This window comes from Bufo gargarizans, chromosome 3 (genome assembly GCF_014858855.1).
Source record: "Bufo gargarizans isolate SCDJY-AF-19 chromosome 3, ASM1485885v1, whole genome shotgun sequence".
Lineage (NCBI taxonomy): Eukaryota > Metazoa > Chordata > Amphibia > Anura > Bufonidae > Bufo > Bufo gargarizans.
This window is the reverse complement of record NC_058082.1, coordinates 114,914,458-114,934,416: the sequence shown is the minus strand read 5'-3', so window position 1 is coordinate 114,934,416 and position 19,959 is coordinate 114,914,458. Positions and strand designations below refer to the sequence as shown.

Genomic DNA, 19,959 nt, shown 5'->3' with positions numbered 1-19,959 from the left:
GGGACCCGAACCTGGACTTCTTCACTAAAGTTTGGGTTAGGTGTTCTGTAGATTTTATTATTTTCCCTTTATAACATGGTTATAATGGAAAATAATAGCATTCTTAATACAGAATTCTAAGTAAAATGTCCCTTAAGGGATGTGGTGAGCGTGGTGTCGTCAGCGCAGGTCCTGCTGAATGAAGATATTATAATCTCCTTAGCAACCATCTGTGAAAATCGCATTGCATCCGCACTTGCTTGCGGATGCAATGTGATTTTTTTTTTTTTTCACGCAACCCCATTCACTTCTATAAGGCCTGCGTTGCGTGAAAAATGCAGAATATAGAACATGCTGCGATTTTTGTGATGCGTGAAAAATATTGCTCTTGTACACAGCCCCATTGAAGTGAATGGGTCAGGATTCAGTGCGGGTGCAATGCGTTCACGTCACTCATTGCACCTGTGCGGAAAACTCGCCCGTGTGAAAGGGGCCTAACTGTTTCGATTCCTGTTCTGCTCAGAAGTCTAGGAAAACTGAAGAGCAACCAGTGTGACTGCTTACACAGGGGTCCAAGGAGTAGATTTGACCAGGAGATGGCAGAGTAGGGAACCTAAGGGTAATCCTTGGCGAGATTGCAGAATTGCAGCTTGTTCACACAGTCCCTGTTCGTTCAGTGATTTTGAGCCAAAACCAGGTGCGGCTCTAAACACAGAACAGGTGCAGATCTTTCCCTTATAACTTATGCCTGTGGAGGCTCCAGGCCTGGTTTTGGCTCACAATCAGCTGACCAAACGCTGACGTGTGAACGAGGCTTTACACAGGGTCTCTTAACGCTAAGGAAGGAACATTTTAATCAGGGCCTCCTGCAAATTTGCTTAATTTTGCAATAATTTTTTATCATTTTAGATGCTTTGGGCAGTGAAAGCTAAATGTAGACCCGGTCTTTTTTTTTTTTTTTTTTTAAGTGATTTGTCTTTTGTTCTTCAAAAGAAACTGAATTTGAATGAATTTGCAACCGGCTCTGAGGTTACAGCTGTGGTTTACTCTGAAATGCTGCATTTTCGGAGAACGCACAGTTTAAATACTGGCTGGGAGCTAGGTCTTTCTATGTGTGTGTGTGTGTGTGTATATAGAGACCTTTCGGACAAGCTGAGCTGTGCGGTCAGCCACCCAGATGACTCTTCTTCCCATTCCCGGATCACTTTTTAGTTTTTAGCAGTGTTTTCTCTGAAATTGCAGTATTTCATAGTAAAAGCTGTAACCAGGGAGCCTATCAAGATATCGTGCTGCCCGTGGTTCTCTCTAAAGGGCATCTGTCAGCAGATTTGTACCTATGAAACTGACCTGTTCCATGTGCGCTTGGCAGCTGAGGGCATCTGTGTTGGTCCCATGTTCTTATGTGTCTGCATTGCTGAGAAAAATGATGACCTGACACATATGAACATGGGACCAACACAGATGCCTTCAGCTGCCAAGCGGACATGAAACCAGTCAGCCAGTTTCATAGGTACAAATCTGCTGACAGATGCCATTTTAAAGGGATTTTCCGGGATTCTAATATAGCTGACCTACCCTCAGGATAGGTCATCAATATGAGGTCGGCTGTGGTCCAACTCCTGGGTCCCCTGCCGATCAGCTGTATAAAGAGGTCGCGGCCCTTGGTGGTCACTTGGTCCTCTTCCTAGGCCATGTGACACACAGTTCATGACACGTAATCTCAGTCCCATTCAAGTGAATGCAAAGCTCATCCGCCGTGGGTAGGACATCAGTACAATTATCCCAGAAAACCTCTGTGAGCTCAGCCTTGTTGTTTTGATCTTTCTTTAGGTCTGGACTGATATTTTATCGTAAAGGCGTGAAGTCAGTGGATAAGAAAACTGGAAAAGAAATTCTTTACAACTTTGAAGATAAAATCAACTTTTCGGTTTTCCCTTCAATCCAAGGAGGTCCTCACAATCATGCAATAGCAGCAGTAGCAGTGGCCCTAAAACAGGTGAGACCTAAGGCGTTGTGAACTCCGACACTCTGCTCCAGTCACTGTATCTGGCATATATGCCGGCTTTTGACCGGACAAAAAATGGTAAATGCAGGCTTTTTGTCCCGGCTGGAAACCACCTGATAGAGTGAACTCCAGAACAGACTACCGGAGATCGCAGCGCAGATGTGAACACCGCCTAAGCAAATTAATATTAACACCTCACTTATCAAAAGTGGAATGTTTTTTCCCAAGATGCTAAAACCTCATGTCTTGAAAAAATATTATTACATATAGTCCTTTCACATAAATGCATGATCATCATGTAACGTTACGCACCATGGGGGCGACTTATCAAAACTGGTCTAAAGGAGAACTGGCTTAGTAGCTCATAGCCACCAATCAGATCCCACCTTTCATTTTCCAAAGGAGCTGTGAAAAATGGAAGGTGAAATCTGACCATGACCGTTCTCCTTCATACTAGTTTTGATAAATCTCCCCCCATGCCTTGTAGAGCAGGAGCAGCTCTTGCCAGTGACTTCACTATGGCTCATGGCTTTATCATGTCCATGTGTCCTATTAAAGGGGTTATCTGAGACTAAAAAAAATGTCCCCCATATGCTCTGGCCCCTCACATTGAATCTACTTACCTGGCTTCCTGCGCCGCTCCTAGTCCCCGCACTGCCGCAGCTGCTTCTCCCCGTGCACGGATGAAAACATCCGGTGGTGACTCTAGGGAGGCTTGGCTGCCCTCCGCCATAACCCCCTCCCCCCCAACACTGGATGTTTTCATCCGTGCATGGGGAGAAGCAGCAGTGGAGGAGATTTTTTAGTCTTAGATAACCTCTTTAAGTCACATTGCACATTGACAAGGATTGTCCAGTTTAGATGTCCCATTTAAAGGGATTGAACCCGGACATATCCCCATTTTAACCCAGGCAGCCCCCCAGTTCATGCTCTGATGCTCTCCTTTGCCCTGTGCCGCTGAATCGCGCAGGGCAAAGGCATTTTGTGGCGTCTTGGTGACTAACCGGCTCTCCTTAGGGCTCCCAGGCAGAGGCTTCCGCCCAGCAGTGAGCCCTGTGACTTCACCAGCACTGATGGGCGGGCTTTAGCACTGCCCTAGCCTGTTAAACGGCTAGGGTAGCGCTAAAGCCGGCCCATTCGAGCCGGTGATGTCACCTAACACACTGCTGGGCGGAAGCCTCCGTCTGGCTGTGTTACTGTAAATAAAAAAGCCCTTGCCCTGCGCAATCCAGTGCAGGGCATGGGATGCTCAAGTCAGGGGGGCTGCCTGGGTATGCCCGGGTTCAACTCTGAAACCGGACAACCCCTTTAAGGGTGCTTTCTGCAACTTATTTGATTATTCTATCCTGGTTAAAGTTGCTCCTCTCTTTCTCTACTACCCTTGTCTTGGGTCCATAATCAATGCCGCATAAGTGACAGCCATTCTATCTCATTTCTTGTTACTGTACTTATTTCTTTCCGTTTAATAAATCACCATATAGTCATGTGCTGTGACTTGTCTCACTGTTCATCTAACACTATTCTCCTAGGATGACTAATCTCCATCATGATTTATACATCCCGGGGTTTCAATATATGGATTAACGATGGAATGATAATTAATTGCCTTCTTTTTAATCAAATTGTCATTTGGAACATTAATACCTTGTATTTCTTGAATTTTAAAAATTAAAGGGGTTGTGTCACCATTAAAGGGTTTCTGTCACTAGAATTTTCAGTATTATACTGGCTGACATTAGCGATGTGCTAATGTCAGCTGCACCTAACTCTGCTATTCTTGTGATTCTCCGTGCCCCCGTTACTGTAGAATTCTTACTTTTATAATATGCTCTTGCACCTAGAGGCTCCTGTCTACCACCTCAAGTCACACCTTCCAAGTGTTGAGTGACAGGGCCAGGCATCGTTCGCATCCTTCTGCCTGCCCTGGGACAATCTCGCGCCGTTCGGTATTCTGCGCAGGTGTGGTGAGGGAAGGACGCTCACAGGCTGCCAGCTTCTTCACCGCGCCTGCGCAGGATACCGAACGGCATGAGATTTCACCAGGGCAGGCAGAAGGATGTGAATGATGCCTGGCCCTGTCAATCAACACTTGGAAGCGTGACTGGAGCCTCTAGGTGCAGGAGCAACGCCCCCCCTTGCTCCTAGAGGCTCATTTACATATTATAAAAGTAAGAATTCTGCAGTAACGGGGGCACGGAGAATCATAAGAATAGCAGAGTTAGGTGCAGCTGACATTACCACATCGCTAATGTCAGCCAGTTTAATGATGAAAATTCTAGTGACAGAAGCCCTTAATGGTCACTGGGCCTGCGGTAAACGGTCAGGGGGCTGCTGGAGCGGCGCTGCCTTCTCAAACAGCTGATTGGCGGGCGTACCGGGTGTCGGACCCCTGCCGATCAGAAGCTGATGATCTGTCCAGAGGATATATCATCAGTTTAAACAAAGTGCAGAACCCCTTTAAATATTATTTGAATATAATTCAGAATAAAAAAACTAGTTACTTTCGTAATGTCCTTTGTTGCAAAAATGCTCCAGTTGTGAGATACTTTGTACAGCAACATAATGGCACCCCTGGTGTTTAATCTGTATAGTAATGTACACATCCACCTATTGTACTGAGGTGGTCGCACAAGCTCATTTCCATCCTTTAACTGCCAGCAGCCATATCTACTTTTTAGGCCGTGAAAGCGTCATCATTCCTGTCCCTGTCAAAGTGCATAGGGTGCACCAGTTGCAGTGAGATCTGAGCTTATAGTAGTAACGACGTCCCTGTTGCACCTAGAGCAGGAGTCTCAAACTCGCGGGCCATTTGCAGCCCTCAGTACAATATTTTGTGGCCCGCACCAATGGCCGGCCTGCGCAAAAATGAATGAATGAAAAAAAAAATCAATCATCTGACTTACTGTAGTACTGCTGCAGCGCCGCGCCGCCCGCCCAGCCTGCGAGTGCCGTCATGGCAACACACGGTCACATGGGCTCAGGGCAGGCCACGGGGGTGTGACAGGGTGAGTGAGCAGCGCCGCAGCGGCGGGAAGCAGCCAGAGCAGAGGGACTGTCAGAGGCGAGCAGTCTGACACAGCCACAGCGGTCAGAAAGAGATTGAATTGAAGAGTCGCAGGCAGCCGGCAGGAGAGTCAGGACAGGTCAGGTTGTGTTATGTTAGGGTAGCGAGTGTCATGTGAGTGACAACACAACATGGATGGCATGGAGGGGGAGAAATATGATAACGTGGATGGGGGGGAGAAATGTGACAAGATGGAGGATGGAGGGAGCCAGAGGGGGAGAAATGTGACAACATGGAGGGAGTCTCTGGCAGCAAGGAGTAGGCAAAAGATGCCATGTTCAGAATAACTGTTCATGATCTTCACTCAATGTTCTATTCATGTTCAGGACACTTCATGTTCAGAAGAAATAATTAAAACTGTTAATAATGACATTTGAGGACTTTTATATTTTTTTGTGAAATCCCTTATGCGGCCCAGCCTCACCCAGACTCTGCCTCCTGCGGCCCCCAGCTAAATTGAGTTTGAGACCCCTGACCTAGAGGCTCATTTGTTTACATTAAAACATAATTTTTCTCAGCAATGCGAGCACATATGACCATGGGACCAACACAGATGCCTTCCGCTGCCAAGTGCACCTGTAACAGGTCAGCCAGTTTCATAGGTACAAATCTGATGACAGATGCCCTGTAAAGGAAAGATTACGTGACTGCTTCCCGGTGCCACCTCCTTCTCCTCCAGGCCTGCGATGCCCTGCTAGGCTCCCTTGATGTCAACATCCAGTTTTACATCCCCGCATCCAGTCACTAGCCGCAGCGGAGACTGGATCCCCTTGTGTCATGTAACCATTTGTCACCAGTCACCGGATGTTGACATTGAGGGAGGTCTGGAGGAGAAGAAGCAGGGAGCCAGCACGTGGAAGCGGGTAAGTGATCTTTCCTTTACAGGTCAAGTCTGGATCCAGCCATCAGAGCAGCTCTCTGACAGATTCACTAAGAAGGATGCAACGTCTGCAGATACACCGAAAGTGAAATCTGCAGAGGAAAAACAGTTGAACATGTTAATAAAGACCAATTGGAAGAGATGTCCATAGCCTTTAAAAATGCCCAAAAATGCTTTGAAAAACACGCGACTACAGCCAAAAGGTGTCTTTCTGAAGCTGCCCAGGCTATATATGTCTGGGGTGTAAATCTGTGTTCGCACACACATTGTGACCCCTTTCTACCGCTTCACAATGCAGACGCTCGGATATCTTTTAATAAACCCTTTCCTTGTTAAATGGAATAACGCTTTCCTTGTGTGTGAAGCACCTGCTGGCCGACAACCACAGAGCAGGTGATTCCAATAGGAAATTCAGTTATTAATCACATTGTGACAGCGCCCGAGAATACTGCAGAACCAAAACAACCGCCTCACCCCCAGAAACCATTAATTGCTGACTGCAGGGACAGACAGATCCCTTGTCTGAGAGGAAGTGGCTATAAAAAGATGGAATCTGCGGCTTCTGTGTTGATTTACTAATTAGGCCGGGTTCACATCACTGTTTCGTTTTCCGTTTTTCTGATGCATAAAAAAAACAAAAACGGATCCTATACTTTAAGCGCCTGTTATGCTCAGTTATGCACATTTTGCATTTCCATCTGACATCCGTTATTTTAGACGGAAAAAAAGAAATGCTTTATGCAAGATTTTCTTTTTTTTCCATCTAAAATAACGTACATCTCAGACAGAAATGGCTGAAACAGATGCCAAATGTGCATAACCGCATAACCCCTTCCTGAGGTATGACCTACTACTACGGAGAAACAGAATGCCCAGAGTAATTTCTTTTTTTTAAATCATTTTTTTTTTTTTTTTCTGTGGACCCATTGAAGTGAATGGTTCCGCATACGGGCTGCCAAAAAATAAATGGAACGGACACTGAAAACAAATATGTTTGTGTGTATGAGCCCTTAATATGGAACACAGTTATTTACTTTAGACATTTCAGCAGGGGCGACAGGTCCTCTTTAAACCTCCTGCCTCTAGTTTAGTTTTATTTACTGGGGCAGTAAATTGCTATACATTCATGTGACCACTGCAGGTTAGGATCACTGTTGAAGCCAGTGATTGGCAGCTGCGGTCACGTGTATGTAGGGCACCTCATCACTTAGAACGAAGACTGATGGAACAGTCGCAGCCTCTGCGCTGGGGCGGCGGGGAATGAGAGGGTTAGCAATGTTTCATTTTTATTATTATTATATAACATATTCTGCAGTTTGTGTACTTGTCTTCCTTTTCATGGGGAACACTCTCTTTGGCTGTGGTTGTGTTCTGGTTCTCCATAGTTCTAAGAAAAAATACAAAAATCTTAGCCTTCATTCTACCCAGGTTTTTTGTCTCTAACATTTCCAGATTACCTTGTGAGGTTTTTCTGTTTTGTAGAATGCTTCAGATTATATAGCGAATCAAATAATGATGCAAAGAAATTTTGTTTTCGACTCCACAGGCCAGTTCTCCGATGTTCCAGCAATATGCCGTGCAGACGCTGAAAAACGCCAAGGCCATGGCAGCCTCCCTGCTCCTGAAGGGTTACACGCTTGTGTCAGGTACAGCGATTATGCAATACCCCCATCGGCTTGTGTCTTCTATTCTCATATGTATAAGATTTGCCTGTTTTCAGTGTTGTAAGTTTAGGGAAAGGGGCCTAGATTCATTAAGGGGAGTTTATCATGAGGGGGAATATTTAAAGTCAGTTTTGCTTGAGTCTGTTACTTTATGCCACATTCATCAGATGTCGCACGTTTGATAAATTTGTGTTATCCTTAAACCGAACACTTTTGTCTGGAGAAGGTCCACCAGTTTTCCTACTCCACCCTCGGTAATCTGGAGTGAAACTCATTAACATAGCTAACAGCCACTTTCAGTCCATATTTCAAAACTGGAGTGAATGGTGTAAAAATACAAAAGGTCACTAAATTTTGTGCGCAAGTGAGCCAAAAAAGTTGTAAAAGCCTATTTTGCGACTCTTTGAAGCCAGAATTCTAGATTTGAAGGCGTGATGAATCGGGGCCATTGATTTTTATTTGGGCTTTGATCGTATAGTTTCCATCTCTTTTCAGGAGGTACCGATAACCATCTGGTTTTAGTAGACCTGAGGCCCAAGGGTCTGGATGGAGCCCGGGCTGAGAGGGTGCTGGAGCTGGTGTCCATAACCGCCAACAAGAACACATGTCCTGGAGATAAGAGCGCTATTACTCCTGGTGGCCTAAGGCTGGGTAAGTCTATGAAATTGTCTGTGCCGCAACCAGGAGCAGAAACTATGACAAATAATGGACAGTATCTACATTTTAAGTTTCCCTCAGTTAAAGGGGTTGTCCTATTAAGACAACTTATCCCCTATCCACAGTATAAAGGGATACGTGTCTGAACATCAGTCACTAGAATGGGGGCTATCTCCAGATTTCCTATAGAGTTGAATGGAGCGTTGGATATTTATGCGTGTCTGCCACTCCAATCATATGAGGAGCACGGGTTCCCCTTTCTCATTACTGCCGGTCAGGCATGTATGCCCTAGCCCTGTGGATGGGATAGCTTGTCTTAATAGGACAACCCCTTTAATTATGGGGTCAGAACCCCTCCGATCTGACATGTATCCCCCCCGTCCAGTGGATAGAGGATAAGTTGCCTGTATATGGGACATCCCTTTAAAATTGCATTACACTGATTGATGGACTATGAAGAGATTTGTGTAGATAAGCCCTTTAAATGAAGCAACGCCTCCAGGGTGCTATTGAGTGTCCTTGGGCACGCAAACGATCAGCTCAAGATGGTGCTGCTGTCAGGGGTCCAGCCGAGTAAGGCCTTGTCCACGTTTCCGTATTCACTTTCAAGTCCATGAAAAAAAGGATTGTTTTATTTGTGAAAATGTCCATGAAGGATCAGTTTGGTCTGTGTCCTCCCTTTTTTTTTTTTTTTTTTTTTTTTTTTTTTTATAGCCTCCTTGTGTCATCCGTAATCCACGGACATTGCTGACCTGAAAAGTAATTTCCACAGCATCTTTTATTAGTCTTCAGTGAAAAGTGGATGCACCACGGACGTCACACAGATGCCATCCGTGTTGTGGCCGTGATTTTCACAGACCCATAGACTTTCAATGAGCATGTTTGGTCTGCATCACGGATCAAAGTAGTGTATGTCTTCGTGATTATTTTGTTTACTGACCCCTGGTCAGTAAAAAAGCTGATGTGTGAACAGGCATTCAAATCAATGGGTACGTGTGCTGGCCATGGAAATGTGAACGAGACCTAAGACCTATTAGCCCCCCTGGGTGGTAGAAATGGCATCCAAGCGGAAAAAATGCAGCACATGTATTTTCCCACATGATGAGTTCAGTGGGAGCTGCATAAATTCAAATGCAGTCAGCTCCCCCTAATGGTGGCTCCAGGTAGCCAATGTTTTATAATATTCGAGGACATGTCAGCTTTCTGGACATGTTTATTTTAGTATATAATTCTACTCCCTATACTGTAACAACTATGGAGTGTGTGTGTGTGTGTGTGTGTGTGTGTGTGTGTGTGTGTGTATATGTAGATAGAGATAGATATCTCTATCTATATATTTATATCTCTATCTATATCTCTCTATCTCTTTTTTTTAATACATTTTTTTTTTTTTTGTGCTGTTCCTCTGTTATTCCTACTTGAAATGTATGAATAAATTGACCGCTAGGTGTTAATGTTCTGACATGTCATAATGTACAAATAAACTGAGAACTGGGTATTACCTCCCCTACAGTCTGTCATAATCACATAATCAGCGCTGAATGGGCATTGTTGGGCTATGGGGGGAAGCAACCAATTGACCAGGGGAATGGTTACTCCAGTCATCAATTTGTGCATACAATTCCAGGAGGATTAACAGAGGAGCAAAAGATGCTCAAGAATTATTTCATGGGGATTGCAGGTATTTTCTGAGAGTCATGTCAGGAGAGGTTAGAGCTCCTCTTAAAGCGACACCTCAACAATTTTTTATATATATATATATATATATATATATATATATATTCTTTTGCCTATTCGTATAGGGCATCATATAAACCAGTATGGTGAAATTACTCACCATGCACCTCTTCTAGGTAATATAGCCTCCATTGGGGTCCGCAGGTTGGTCACTTGATCAGGAAACTGACCGGTTTGCTTTCGGGTAGACCAGTAGTGTCCTTTTCTATGCAAGTCTATAAGGGCCTGGATGGGAGTCTCCTAGACAAGTAGACCTCCATTCTACACAGTAGATTCTGCGTGAATCGGCAAGTCAGTTTGGGTCACGTGACTGTAGGGAGACTGTTTTGCATAGTGGATGATACCTTACTGCAATTTCTATGATGCGGTCAAAGTCTGAGTGTCCCTTTTAAAGAGATGAAACATATCCGCTTTCAAAAATGAATTTGAGGGCTGCCAGCAGTGAAGTTCCCCCATGATCCCCTGCATTTCTGTCACTGAACCTTACTGGTAGCCTCCCAACTGACCAGATATGACTAGATTTGATGTTTTGTCTCACAGATCCTTTACTTTTTCTGCTGAAAACACAATTAAAAGTAATTATTATATACATCTGCACCGATTTCACTGTTGTACGGAAGGGCGTAAAAAATAATAAGACTGGAAAAACTCTCCAATGTTTCCCTGGGGATTTTGGTGATGTAAACATAAATCCTTGTACATGCTTTTAATAGTTGTAATTGTTCATAAAGATGCTGCAGTTATCATCCATCTGCTGGATTCATCCACCTAGCAATTACAGCTTCACGCTGCTGACTCAGCAAAGTGTAGATCAGGCAGCCCTTCAAATACGGGCAAGGTGCAATTACCTAGAGAATGCGGGAACACTTGACTCGTGTGGCACCTGGGTGACAGCTGGGCCAGATGTACCTAAGGGTGCTGCCACGCAAGCAGGTTTTTTTTAATGCAGTTTTTGAATCTAAACTCAGGGCTGAAACATAAAAGGAGAGAAAACTGCTACATCTCCACTTAAAAAATATTTATTTTTATTTTTTTCTTATCCACGACTGTTTCATTTACCCGGGAACCTCGTGTCACAAGCTGTTTTGTGAGACTGTCAGGGCATGTTCACTTGGAGTTTTCTGTGTGCTGAAAAGTTAAAAACTGATGTGGAATCGCTTCAAGATTATTATAATTTTTTATTTATTTTTTCTTCTTTTTGGATGCAATTTTTATTCCAGCTCAGTTTTTTGATTTGATGACTAATCCGCACTAAGAATGTATGTGGCTTCTATTTTCCATGCCACGATTTTAAAAACCACGATTGGGGGGAAAAAAACAGCGCTGTGTATATATGAACCAGCAGGTTTCCCATTTCAGTCAATGGAGATGATTGGCATGAAGTTTTAGTGCAGTTTGTGGGTGCAGAATCTGCACCGAAATCCAGCGTGAGAAACCTCTATGTGAACATATACCCTCACCGTTTCATCGGTATCAGTCTTGCCACTGATGTCACCGGCTTTAGTTAAAAAAAAATAAAAAATAAAAATGCTTAACTCACTTTTCCTAAAATGTAACTGGGTTTCACCAGAATATGCAGAACGGGTGTCTACCGCTATTTGTAGCGGCTTTCTGAGACGCACACTGACATCTGGAAGACGTGATTGTGGACGTGCACGTGAAAAATATCTACAGTAGCAGAACCTTACATATTGGGTTTGGTCTTTGGTGAATGGAGTGAGCGAAGAATAGATGGGGAGTGCTGCAAGCTCTTTCTAGATCATGTGTGCTGCTTACTATTTTAGTTTTAGGTCTTTTTTCCAAGGAATGAGTGAATTATATGAAGCTACAAGGCAGCGTTATCTTGTCGTTCTTCTTTAGGTGCCCCTGCTCTCACCTCGCGCAATTTTAAAGAGGACGACTTCAAAAAAGTGGTTGATTTTATTGACGAAGGAATTGCTATTGGACTTGATGTGAAGAGCAAGACAGGTACGTGAAAATAGGTATAAGGGATCTTTCACACGAGGAGGTTCTTGTGAACGCATAGCATCCGGACTGCATCCTGACCCATTCATTTGAATGGGTCTGTGTACATGTCTGTAGGTCTGTGTACATGTCTGTATACATTTTTGCATTCTGGAAAAATCGCAACGTGTTCTATATTGTGCATTTTCACGCAGCCCTGACACCATAGAAGTGAATGGGGCTTGTGTGAAAAACAGAAGGCATTCATATGTAATGTCTTTTCTACGCCTGCCTTTGTTTCCCCCTGCACTGGTGGAGAAACCTAACTTATGTCGATGCTCAGGCGCACCTCTGGCAGTCCGTGCACCTTGACCCTGGGTTCAGACCTGAGCGTTCTGAAACGAGCGCTCTGTATGCGCGATTGTACGGGCGTTTACAATCGCGCATACAGAGACAGGCGTGCACACATTGTCGCGCGTTCCCGAATATCTATGTGCGGTAACGCGCGACAAACGCCCAAAAAAAAGCTCAAGCACTTGTTTGAGCGTCGGGCGTTTTACAGCGCGATTGTAAGCGCTGTAAAACGCCCAGGTGAGAACCATTCCCATAGGGAATCATTGGTTCTTGCCTGTTGTGCGTTTTACAGCGCGTAGGAACGCGCTGTAAAACGCTCAGGTCTGAACCCAGGGTGAATACTAAATATTCCAGCCCCGACTAGAGTAGTTTTCATTCTGCTTTTATCCTGTTTCCAGCTGTAAAAGATGGTAAATGTGGTGGGTACGATTCCCTGGCCCGTTCCATGCTGCGCCCCATCGCTGCACAAAAACACCAGTTTGACAAAATGTCGCACAGGTGTTCGAAAAGTTGCAAAACATGGTCTGGCGACCTCTTTTTACACCAAAAACCAGTGTAGCACCCAAAATAAGTGACCCCCTTTTTTTCTTTTTTTTTTTTTGGTATTGATAATTTTTGGCCAATAGGCTTCTCATTCAGATTGACCAGTGCACAGACAACGCTAAAGCTTCTGGTCTTGCATTGTGTTGTGGCCTACCCATGTGTAATATTCGGTGCCATAAGATGTTCTGCTAAGCCACAAAGCATACTGCCCGCATATGACAGTGCTGCATCTCTATAGAGATCGAGCTTAAGAGGTTCTCCAGGAATTAAGAAAATTAAAATACTCAAATATTACTTTATTATAAATATAGTCTCAAATACCTTTCATTAGTTATAATTGCTCGTTTTGTCTGGGGAACAATCAGGGCAAATAAAATGGCCGCTGTACTATTAGTTCACACAAAACCTGTCCTGATCACACATGAAGACAAGTTACTTTACAACACTGAGGTAAAGAGCTGCCTCGTCCTCCTCTCTACTTGTCAGGGATTATGATCCTGAATACAGCTGATAAGAACTTTAGCTTAATCTCTGGGGAATTTAGTTAATGAGGGGACATGAATTACAGAGAGGACGGACAGGACAGACTGTGGTAATGGAGACTGTAAACGAGAGTTGCTGCTCATTAGCCACACAACCCTCCTCTCATGTCTCATCTCCATTCACACAGAGATTCACCTGTATTCAGGATCATGATTCCTGACCAGCAGAGAGGAGGATGAGGCAGCACTATGGCTCATTGTGGTGAAGTAACTAGTCCTCCCGCTGGCCGTGTCTGCAGTGTAAATCTTGTCCCGTTCAGTATTCGGCACATACGCAGTGAGGGAAGGACGCTCGGCGGCTGCTGGCTTCCTCACTGCGCCTGCGCCGAATACTGAACGGTGAAAGATTTACCCTGCAGACATGGCTGGCGGGAGGAGAGCAGCGCTTCCCTGGCCCTGTCAATCAGGAGAAGGGCGTGAAAAGAGGAGGACAAACGGAGCCTCTAGGAGCAGGTGCAACCCCCCCCCCTGCCCCGCCCCTAGAGCCTTATTAGCATATTATAAAAGTTTTTTTGTTTTTCTCAATAAAGGCTATAGGCCGTGAGATCGCACTAATATAATTATGTTTAGCTGATATTAGCACATCGCTAATGTCAGAAAGCTTAATACCCATTCTTGAGGTGACAGAAACCCTTCAAAGGGGTATTCCCATCTCAGCTATTCATGGCTACGGGAATACTTAGTGGCATCCAGGGTGGCCAGAGGTATAGAACCAGCTGCTTGGCTGCACTGCTCTGTTGCCATATGTCCCAAGTTATGGAAATGGTGTAGTTCACTGGACTGCTCTGTTTCTGTGGCTTCTCGTCTACGTAAGGGAACAGCGTAGCATAGCCCACCTGGCTGGCTTGTAACTCCAGGCACCACATGTGCAGAAAAAAGGCAGATGTTCTGATCTGAGCTGGGAATATCCCTGCCATCACTTTCTAAGCCTATTTATCCACTGACTTTTCTATAAATACTTTTTAATACATTAATAATGATATTAAAATCAATTCTGAACGAACTATCGGTTCAGAGAAAAACCTAAAATAAATGTTCCCGCCATATAAGTAAACGCACCTTAGATGAGTCCTGTCTCCTCCATCCTTCAGAGAGGAGTCCAGCGTTCCCTGACTCTTGGTGTGCAGCCGTGCCCACAAACGAATAAGTCACCCCCTCTACGATTGCTCCTCTCCACCCCTTCTCTTCCAAGTCTCGCAGCTGCGCAGTATACATTATATGATCAGTGTGAGGTGACTGGTTCTGCACATGCGCGGGATTTGGGTCTGGAGGAGGGTAGGATCTGTAGATTGTCACTCATGTAACGGGAGGTGGGGTTAGGAATGGGAAGTGATGAGGTAAGCATTTAATTTTTCTGTCCACCTTGCTGAGGTGGATGCACGTGCTCAGTTCCACCATTCAACTGCCATCAGCCATATTTACAGTTAGCAGTTGTGACCGTTACAGGGAGAAAGCTGCAGCAGAAAGGACATGCCTCCTTAGGTGCCAGCTTGATATATCTAGCATAGCAGTTGGAAGAATAAATGGGGGAGGCTCTGGTTCCATGTGGCGTTCAGGTCTGGTTGTAGTTTTCTCAGAAAGATATTGTCATGTACTATATCATGTATCATTTTAGTTTTTCTACATCATGGGATAGCCTCTTTAAGCTAATAGCTGGGGTTTTAGTATCTTGTGTACACTGCGGGTGGCTTGTGTGAGAATTTTACTTTAAGGAAAGCTATTTAATTGCAGGATTACTAGTAGCAAACCTAAACACTTCTGTAGACAACAAGTAGTTTCTAGGTTCCTGTAGGTCACTGGAAGCCACTTTCTCATCTCCTACAATAACAAATTCTTCTGTGGGAAACCAAACAATTTGACGCATGTTTCACGTGAGGTCAGGAGATTAGTAAAGCAGTTGATCTCTTATAATCTGCCTTTCTCTTTTTCCCAATATCTACATGATACTTTGGCTTTGCTTGAACTGGATAATTAATCTTACAACATATTTTCAGACCAAGAAAGTCTCTCTGTTCGATGTATTATAGTGAAAATGAATGACCATCTAATAGCATATGAAGACTTAAAGGGACACCTCTTAGGGTAGTTGCACTCAGTGGAGGAGATTTATTAAAACTGGCTTAATTGCCCACAGAAGCCAATCAATTTTCCACATTTCAGTTTTCATTTACACCAGGGTTATATGTTTTAGGTTATAGAGATGCGGACATGCACGGCTAGATCGCCGCTAGCATGTCCGCAATATACCTGTCCCATAGCGCTGTGTGCTTTTTATTGGGTTTTAAAAAAAAAATGATTTTAGAGATATGTAAATGAGCCTGGTAAGGTGCCCAAGGGGCTGTACTAACCTTCATGGTGCCCAGCCATCCCCCCCTGTGAAGGAGCCCACCACCGCCTGCGTCCTCCGAATCTCCTCCTTGCTCACAAGGAGTGCTGTAATCTCGTGATGCGTGAGCTTGCGCATGCGCAGTTCCTTCCCTGAGGCTGATGCCAGCACAGGGAAGGAACACTATACCGGCACTGGGCATGCACTCTAACTGTGAGCAAGGAGGAGATTTGGAGGACGCAGGCGGTGGTGGGCTCCTTCACAGGGGGGATGGCTGGGCACCATGAAGGTTAGTACAGCCCCTTGGGCACCTTACCAGGCTCATTTACATATCTCTATGTAATCATTTTTTTTAAACCCAATAAAAAGCGCACGGCGCTATGGGACAGGTATATTGCGGACATGCTAGCGGCGATCTAGCCGTGCATGTCCGCATCTCTATAAACTAAAACAAGGTGACAGAATCCCTTTAAGGAATCTATATAATATATGATTCTAACTAATTTCTGAAATTTTGTTCAAAAAGTGAAGTGATGTTCTAATCTATTGTGATGCACCTGTAAAAGGAAGAACTTCAACTCCTCCTTAATCCTCTTCAGGTTTTTTTTCTCCTAAAAAAACAGCTGCGTCAAAAACCACAGTGGCTCATTTACATATCTCTAAAATCATTTTTTTAACACAATAAAAGCACACAGCGCTATGGGACAGGTATATTGCGGACATGCTAGCGTCGATCTAGCCGTGCATGTCCGCAGCTCTATAAGGTAAAAAGAGGTGACAGAATCCCTTTAAACACAGTGATGTATTTCTTTGAATGTTGATGACTATGGCTTCCAACTAATGAAAACCCAAAAGTCAGTATTTCAGAAAGTTGTAATACTATGAGACCAATTAAAAAAAGATTTTTAATACAGAAATGTTGGCCTATTGAAAAGTATGTACAGTATATGCACTGAATACTTGGTCAGGGCTCCTTTTGCTTGAATTACTGCATCAGTGCTGCATGGCATGGAGGTGATGATCCTGTGGCACTGGTGAGGTGTTATGGAATTCTCTATTGGGTTTAGGTCAGGCGAGTTTGCTGGCCAATCAAGCACAATAATACCGTGGTTATTAAACCAGGTATTGGTACTTTTGTCAGTGTGGGCAGGTGCCAAGTCCTGCTGGAAAATGAAATCGGCATCTCCATAAAGCTGGTCAGCAGAGGCAAGCATGAAGTGCTTTAAAACTTCCTGGTAGACGGTTGCACTGACTTTGGACTTGATATAACACAGTGGACCAACACCAGCAGATGACATGGCTGCCCAAACCATCACTGACTGGAAATTTCACACTGGACCTCAAGCAACTTGGAATGTGTGCCTCTTCCCTCTTCCTCCAGACTCTGGGACCTTGATTTCCAAATGAAATTTTAAATTTACTTTAATCTGAAAACAAGACTTTGGTGAACTGAGCAACAGTCCAATTCTTCCAGTTTCTCCTCGGCCTAGGTAAGACTATTCTGACATTGTCTCATGAGTGGCTTGACACAAAAAATATGACAGTTGTAGCCCATGTCCTGAATAAGTCTGTGTGTGGTGGTTCTTGAAGCACTGACTCCAGCAGCAGTCCACTCCTTGAGAATCTCCTTCAAATTCTTGAATGGCCTTTTCTTGACAATCCTTTCAAGGCTGTGGTTATCCCTGTTTGTGCACCTTTTTCTAGCACACATTTCCATTTCGTCCACCATGACGGCTTACTATGAGATTGACCCTTGACCTCTGTAGGGGCAGGAACACACAGAGTTTAAAAGGCCACCACACTCACCCTCAGTGTTTCCTGTCCCTACTGGGGTCAACCACACAGAGCCCTCCTGGTGGAGGTGAAGAAAGTTTTTTTTATTTTAGAAATACCTGAGGATTTTTGTCCTCTCCCCCTGCCCTCCTGCGGTCTGGTCCAAAGCTGGGCAGGGGATCCAGATGGAGGCGATCTCGCTTCTGTTCCAGGAGCCTGTATCCCTCCCCACAGTGTGGTCCCCCTTCCCTACATTGAGGAAGCTGACCGCAGGGAAGCAGCATGCTGAACGCTGACTCTGTGGAAGCCTCAGCATTACTCCCGGCGGCTGGGGGCGGAGCTTGGACGGGCGCACGGCGATAACGTCAGTCGCCGGGCCGACTACTTGTGGCGGCAGATTCAAACAGGCAGTGGCATCGATCTGCCTCCGGACGCATAACAGCACCTATGTCTGCTCCTGAAGCCCTGGACGCCCCTACAGCCCAGATGGACTCTGAAACTCCCTCGGCGACTCCAACAGTGAGTTCCCCTGTGGGGAAAAGACAAAATAATGTATCCTTTTGACTTTACTTGACTCTTTTGTCTATTGATACCTGGCTGCTCCTCTCTTATAGGGAGTTAAAGAGCCCAAAACAAGGTCTAAAGTACAAAGATGTGCAACTTGTAATAAAAGGCTTCCTGAGAATTATAAAAAGAAGCTCTGCCAGAGTTGCATTAAAGATCTTATAAAAGAGGAGCAACCGTCAATTTTGTCTGAGGTCAAAACACTTATTCAGAACGAAATTAAGTCCTCCTTGGCCTCCCTCAGATCAGTCCCGTCCACACCTCCTACAAAAAAACCTAGATTATCCACCCCATCCTCCTCTGTTTTGGAGATTATGGACGAGGATGCCTCCACCTCTAGACAGAATGTGGATCTTGACGTTCTATCAGAGGGTGAGATAACGGAAGATAGTAAAAAATACTTATTTTCTTCCGAGGATATGGAAGAGCTATTGGGAGCTGTCAGAGCGACCATGGGCATTGGGGAGGTGAAGAAACCGAGGTCCGTCTTAGACGAGATGTTTTTCCGATGAATGAAAATTTAAAGGACATGATTTTAGACGAGTGGACTGACCCTGAGAGGAGACTGGGTGTATCTCGTGAATTCAGAAACAGGTGGTTGTTTGATCCAGCGGACGTCAAATTATTTAATGAGACCCCCAAAATAGACATCCAAGTAGCAAAAGTAGTTAAGAAGACTTCCCTCCCATTTCAGGACTCTTCTCAACTACAGGACCCAATGGAGAGGAAAGCCGACTCTCCTAAAAAAAAAATCCTGGGAGACTGCTATGTTTGGGGTCAAAACCAACATAGCCGCAACATCAGTCGCGAGATCTATGTGTTTTTGGCTCAACGAACTTGAAGAACATATCAAAAACAAGACACCTAGAGAGGAAATATTGAGCTCTATCCCACTCCTCAGGTCTGCCACGGCCTTCTTGGCGGATGCCTCGGCGGAATCAGTGAGGTTCGCCGCTAAGGATGCGGCCCTCACCAATTCTGCAAGAAGAGCTTTGTGGATGAAGGCCTGGGGAGGGGATAGAGCATCAAAAGCCAAATTATGCTCCATAGCATTTTCTGGGGAATACGTTTTTGGGCCTGTATTAGACTCTATCCTGGAAAAGGCGGCAGACAAAAAGAAGGGGTTCCCGGAAGAGACCAAAAAGAAGCCCTTTCGTTCCTCCGACCCTCAAACTAGACCCTATAAGGGCAAAGGAAAGGGGGGTAGATGGACTTACCAGAAGGGGGGAAAAGGCAGAGGGTTCCTTCTTAACCCCGAAAACAAACAAGCAGATAAACAATGACGCCAGAGTAGGGGGAAGACTGCAGAATTTTCTGTCCCAGTGGGAGTCAATTACAAAAAATCCATGGGCCCTAAACATAATTCGGGGTGGTTAGCGGATAGAATTTTCCTCAGCCCCTCCAAAAAGGTTCAAAATAACCTCCCACAGCCCAAAAATTATAGAGAAGATCTGGCAGGGTATCCTGCAACCTTTAGACTCAGGCGTTGTGACAGAAGTCCCAAGTTCAGAAAAAGGAAGGGGTTATTATTCCAGTCTATTTCTGGTACAAAAACCATATGGTACCTTCCGCACTATTATAAATCTAAAAGAATTGAACAAAGCAGTGACATACAGAAAATTCTGAATGGAATCCATAACATCCATCATTCCCCTGATCAAAACAGGAGACTTCATGATGTCCATAGACTTAAAAGACGCGTACTATCACGTCCCCATAAACAGATCATCACAAAAATTCCTCAGGTTTGCCCTAGCGGACAGCTCAGGAGTTGTAAGACACTTCCAGTTCACCGTGTTACCCTTTGGAATCTCATCTGCACCAAGGGTATTCACAAAACTAGTAGTAGAAATGATATCCCCCCTGAGAGCAGAGGGGATAAAAATTTTCCCATACTTGGACGATTTTCTGGTCCTAGGATCCTCGG

The 19,959-nt window shown here is 44.7% G+C and overlaps 1 protein-coding gene across 1 annotated transcript in view; it reads left to right on the top strand.

The window, feature by feature from the left end:
• The window catches only part of SHMT2 (serine hydroxymethyltransferase 2), a 78,696-nt gene that overhangs the window by 51,685 nt on the left and 7,052 nt on the right, over positions 1-19,959 (top strand). Inside the window, exons 8-11 of the mRNA XM_044285041.1 lie at positions 1,810-1,975; positions 7,475-7,574; positions 8,088-8,243; positions 11,847-11,954. Of these exons, the coding sequence (XP_044140976.1) occupies positions 1,810-1,975; positions 7,475-7,574; positions 8,088-8,243; positions 11,847-11,954 (530 nt within the window). The remainder of the gene's footprint in view (positions 1-1,809; positions 1,976-7,474; positions 7,575-8,087; positions 8,244-11,846; positions 11,955-19,959) is intronic.